We start from the raw sequence: 6,000 nt of genomic DNA, 5'->3' as shown, positions 1-6,000 counted from the left end.
TTGGGTTGGTGGGGGTTTTGTTTGTTTTGTTTTTATCTATTGCATCCTATTCCAGTTTTCCTGTAGGTTTAAATCAGCTCAATACGATCTGGATGAATAGGAGGAGGCAAAGAAATGGGTGATGTTTAAGGGATCCGTTTTGAAAATTGCTAGGAAAAAATTATTGTTGTCTTTTCAATATGATTTTAACAACCTATACCAGTTATGAAAACCAAAAAGATATATAGTCAGGCAGACAAAGGATTCATAATTATGGTTTTTAATCTTAAGCGTACACTTAAGTTTACAACCTGAAAAGATAAAGCCAAACTCAAGTGCCACATTCTTCATCTCTCTTTTGTTTTTACTGCCTTGTTAAATGAGTTTATTTTGCACGCATGTTGCAGTGTTTTTCAGATCTCAACATGGATGGAAGATTTGCACGAACAGTAGCACTTTTCTTGTATCTTTTGCATGTAGCAAAAGTCAAACTTGCTCTAATCCTAATTTCTAAGATCAGGGAACTAAGAATAAGGATTTAACCATGATTTAGGACCTTCACACCTGTGGAATTTCTTTGGTAGGACCTTCCAATCCCATTTTAGCTATTGCCGCAGGGCATTAAAACCCAACATCTTATGTTTAAAGTCTGATACAGAGATTTTTATCTTCCTACTGTCATAAATTCGGAAAGTTCTGGAAGATGTTCTAAAGCAAATTTGAAATGTATCAGGGAACAGGGAGCAGTAGAATGATAGTTCCTTAGCAGGTATGTGTTGCCCCGAGGGCAAGCTGGACAAAATGGAGTTGTTTTTTTTTAAAAAAAAAAAAAAAAAAAAAAAGTCACATTCGTGACCCAATGCCAAACCTGGGCAGTACATATTGCAACAGGCCAGCCTGGAGATTAGGAAAGCATGGATCCCTATAGTCATGTTTTCATCTAAAAGGACAAAAAGTAATTTCCTATGTGAGGGAAAAGGGAATAGACTTTATTAAGCTGTTTCTATTTGAAATGGAGGCCTATGCACAATCTTCATAATAGGAAGCAAAGTGCTTGCAATTCATTTCCACTTTTTTCTTTTCAGCATGTGCAGTGTAGCAATGTGTGGACAACTGTCTATTAACAAGGAAATGGGAACCAATGCATGGGTTAACGTAAAGGAGGCAGGTTTAAATATTAAAGGATGGCTTACAGCACATGTATTTTGTACACTTTCATGTTTCATGTGGTCCTGATACCTTAACACATTTCTTCAAGTACAATCTCGCCAAAGAAACACAAAATCACTAGCATTTTAGGTGGACAATTTCTGTATATCATTAAGGACTTGCTTGGGGTTGGATTTGCAAAGCCCTGGGCATGCACAGTTGTAAGAAGATAGAGGTAGAAGTGCCAGTCAAGCTAAATCTTCCATAAAACTAAACCAGTTCAATTTGAGTGAGATACTAGTTATGCTTGGTTTAAACAGAAGTGGGTTGGATCATTCAAGGGATCAGAAATTTATGCAAAGAATCCTGACTTGCATATGCAGATCAAGATGGCATGCTTTCATTAAAAAATATGCAGTTGTACTTGTCATATAGAAAGACATAGAATTGCGATTAAATAACACTGCAGTTAAAGTGTTGTGGGAAAAAGTTATTCTAGGATTAGGAAAAGTGAGGATATGTTATCAGCAGTAATTAAAGATTAACCGCATTGTTCACTGACTGAAAACTTACAGCTAGTGCCTTATTTAAACTGCTTTTCATTTATTCTAAACACAAATCTTCATAAAGATCTGAACTGAAGCACCACTTAAAAAACACACTTAGAGCAAATGATTTATTTTTTCAGAGCCAAGAGAAATACAGGCCTATGCCTGGACCATGACTAGCTCCAGCTTTCTCAAATTGAAACCTCAGGTATGTATTTTTTGTCCTGTTACTAACTGTCAGAAACTATAAGTTAGCAAGGAAAAATTAAAACCAGTATGGATCCAAAAGTGAAAGTTGGTATTGCACATAAAAGACCCAGAATATTTACAAAAACATTTCTACTTGCATCCTACTTTGCTAAGTAAAGCACAGATTACCTTTTATCCTTGATTGCTTTCTTTATAATACACAATAGATAAGCCTTTTGAATACCACAAATTTTTTTCATTGCTATCATTCTGAATTCAGACTGTGGAACGGATCAGAGAACATACTGATATAAATCCAGCAAGTGTGCTGGCAAAAACCACAACTGGGATAAATCCCTTCAGTCCCCACTCCTTGTCAGAATGGTGGTCATGGGCTGACAAGACACAAGTCAAACTGAAAACAGCTGTAATCACAGTGCGCAAAAGGTAACAATGAAAGCCCCTTCTTTGTGTACCTACTGCAGCCATCCAGCCTTTGAAAACCATAAGCGCCATACCTTTCGTATCATAAAGGCACATATATTGAGACTTTTGCTGAACTAGGAGAATTAGGCTGAGCCACAGAACACGGGGAACAGCCCAACATGCTGAAATGGAGATAATAACAAGAAAAGACAATAAACTTTGGACTTCCAGTGACAATGATTTAAAAAAAGGAAGACAAAGCGAGTAACAAATGGGATTAATCCAAATGAGCACTGAGGAGGAAGCTGAGGATGTTAAGGAAGGAAATTACTCATTCTCTGCATTTGTGTATAGGAAAGGCTGAGTAATACAAGGTTGCCTGGTGCCATACACCTTTATGGTCATTTTGGATCACTCCAGTGAAAAATCCCAATTTACTTATATCCCCCTCACCACAAGGTGGCACATATGTATTCCCTATGATTTTTAACTGGCTCTACAGTTTACTGCATTTTTAAGAAGTAACTGTTATCCATTTCTACAGAGAGGAAGGAGTGGGGGTGGGATAAAAGCAGGGAGTGATAAACCGCATTATATTACCAAGTACAGACAACTAAAGGTGAGTAAACAATTCTTAATATGTGCATTAATTCCAAACTTTCCTTCTTACTATTGTTCACTAAAGGGTCTGAGGTATATTCACATCAACAGTGTGGAAATTAAACAGGATAAGGAGCTATTGAAAACTTAGCTTCAGTATGTTTTACAAATACATTCACCAGAAACTCAACAGAATTGGAATGAAATGGAATATAGACTTTGGATAGCAGACTGGTGCCAAAGATAGAAATAAGCATACCGAAGCAGAAAGCCAGGCACATCTACCCATTATTTTGATTCTCTGTGTTTTAAGCCTGCTGGTCACCCATTGGTTGGTATGCAGTATAAGGGGTTTTCTTGCACTGCTCCCACTTTTCATTCTCATGCTGTGAGTTTCAAGAACTAATAACTACATACACTAAGGAAGGCTGTTCCCTAGTAGTAATTTTTTCTTCATGTTGATAAAGGTTGTGTTTGAATGTCAGACTTTGAAACATCCAAATACACATTCTCATTTTCACCTAGTGGCTGACCAAATACAAGCCACGGTGATCTTCTGTGCAGTTGTTCCTCTTTTCAAGTCCACGATACAAAAATATCCTGCATGATCTATAATGGCCACAGCACACCCTTCTCCACAGTACATAATGGACACACATGTTTCATATATATCCATCAGAAAGGCACTAAGCAGACTGTGAATCCACCAAACTGCAGAAGAGATTTGAAAGCAAACTGAGATAAGTGTGTGAGTACAAAAGACAGAAGGAGAGATTTTTTAAGGACAGAAAAATACTGACCTAAATCAAAGCATGGAAACACTATCTAGCACGCAAAGCAATTCCATCCACGCACCACGGAATATACGTTTTAGAAAGCAGATTCTTGGAGATTTAAAGCATGAACTATGTACATAGCTCCCTCTGATGACCATTGGACACGATACAATGCAAGTCTCCTTTTATTTTTGTTCGTGCATTCAACTGACAGCTGACTGGTTAAATTCTAATTGCTTCCAAGTGAGGTCAGCAAAGGTATTTATCGAAAAGGACTGAACAACAGGCTCAACACACACATGCACGCGCACGCATAAGCACATACACACCATCTCTCCAGCGTGTTGATTTATGGAAACAATTATAATTCTGGTGGAGCCTTTCTGAGCTGAGAAAGTTTGTAGCTGCAGTAGAGTGTCTCATGTTGCAAAAAGCAGACAACAGAAATGGAATACTTGGGTATCCAGCTCTTATCAACAGGAACAAGTAAGTTATCTGTCCTTTACAAGAACATTCAACAGTTTCTAATACCTAATAACTTTTATCTTCATTTGTATATGCTAGATGCTAAAAAAAGCATTAAGAAAACTATTTCTATTAATAAACTGAAAAGGGCAGGAATAAAAATACAGGGCTCAGACTATGAGGTCTGTTTTGAAATTTGAACTGGAGAAAAGTTATCTGATAGATTGTGCTAATAGTGAATATATAGCTATGAAGTAATCAGCAGAACTTTACTATGCATGAGAAAGTAGTTCAACTGAATCAATATGGGATTTTTTGGAAGGACTTAGAGCTGAAGACAGAACTATGTTTACAATCCGTTTAAATGCCTGTTTATGTAAAAAGTTGCGAGAGAGAGATCTATTGTATATACAGTTGCATATTTTTAAAAATCAGCTTAGCATGTCATGCATTTATGTATAGTACTTTTCAGTAGCATAATGTATCCTTGCACGTTTGTAACAATTGAGCATAAAGACTTATACATGCACCTTTTCTCACAGATCTTTTACTTTCAGTGCAAGCAGCAAATTCAAGTAGTACAGAAGGTCACGACAACAAAGGGGTTTATAACTTGTGTCTTTAAAGGATATTCTGACTGAAGAGATATTTAAGAAGCTCTTCTATTTCGCCATTAACTATTAAGGAGTAACGATCAGAATTCTAGAAGAGGGAGCAATCTCATTTAAATGAATCTGTAACTCGTAAAGACAGAAGGCAGGTCGGTGACCTAAGAGCAACAGTCTACTTGAGATTTAGTTTTCATTATGTTGTTCATGAACACCCAGAACACTGCACTATAATGCACAAATGGATACTGACATGGATCCTGCCAATTTTGCTCTACAGATCATACTTTTACATTATCTTTCTAATGGGCACTATATCTTTAGCTTGCAATGACATGACTCCAGAGCAAATGGCTACAAATGTGAACTGTTCCAGCCCTGAGCGACATACCAGAAGCTATGATTATATGGAAGGGGGGGATGTAAGAGTGAGAAGACTTTTCTGTCGAACTCAGTGGTATATGAGGATTGATAAGCGAGGCAAAGTAAAAGGGACAAGAGAAGCAAACAACAACTACAGTAAGTAATATTTTTGCTTTTCCTATTTTTGACTTATAGAAATTGACAAATAATTGTTTCCTATTCCTTGATTTATAGTAATTTCTAAAGAATTTTGTACAGTGTACTGACCATTGTATAAGACAAGTTCTCCAATTAATCCTACAGCAGGACATTTGTTATTGATTTTAAAATGCGTCATTTTAGATGCTACATTGTAGATCTACTAATGTATTAGTTACAGCTGGTAACTATTAGCAAACAGAGAGCCTATTTTAACAAGTGAATTAAGGTTGTAAGTATGAAAATGTATAACCACAAACTCTGCTCATAAAATACTTATGAAAGATTAAACCACATTTATGCAGTCCACAAACTACCTAAAAGTTTGGTGTGTTTGAGTTAACAATTAAAGCATATGCAATACTAGAAAGTTCAATGGAAAGAATTATGTAAACTCTCTTGCAAAATCTTTTAGATAGTTTGCCAAGCCAGGAACAAAATCTATTATAGTTTCTGCAGTTCATTATTACAATGATCATGATGCTGAAAAAAAATATTCTCTCCCCTTTCTTCCAAAAACATGACTCATCTAGAGAGAATGGACATACAATATTTTGCAAAGCTGTACCAAATACAATTTTTGAACTGGCAAAAGAATTGTTGTACTAATCTGTATTTTTCACACAAATACCTATATATCTTCTCTTTACACTCGAAGGCATCAATTTTACAGTCACTATTTTTGCCACTTTTGTGTTC

At 36.3% G+C, this 6,000-nt stretch overlaps 1 protein-coding gene across 1 annotated transcript in view; it reads left to right on the top strand.

Moving 5' to 3' along the window:
• The first annotated feature begins 4,973 nt into the window (after positions 1 to 4,973).
• FGF7 (fibroblast growth factor 7) overlaps positions 4,974 to 6,000 on the top strand; it is a 28,901-nt gene continuing 27,874 nt past the window's right edge. The window contains exon 1 of the mRNA XM_009486933.2: positions 4,974 to 5,259. Coding sequence (XP_009485208.1) covers positions 4,974 to 5,259 — 286 coding nt within the window. The remainder of the gene's footprint in view (positions 5,260 to 6,000) is intronic.

This window comes from Pelecanus crispus, chromosome 7 (genome assembly GCF_030463565.1).
Source record: "Pelecanus crispus isolate bPelCri1 chromosome 7, bPelCri1.pri, whole genome shotgun sequence".
In the NCBI taxonomy this organism is placed as follows: Eukaryota; Metazoa; Chordata; class Aves; order Pelecaniformes; family Pelecanidae; genus Pelecanus; species Pelecanus crispus.
This window is presented reverse-complemented; position numbering and strand designations above follow the sequence as displayed.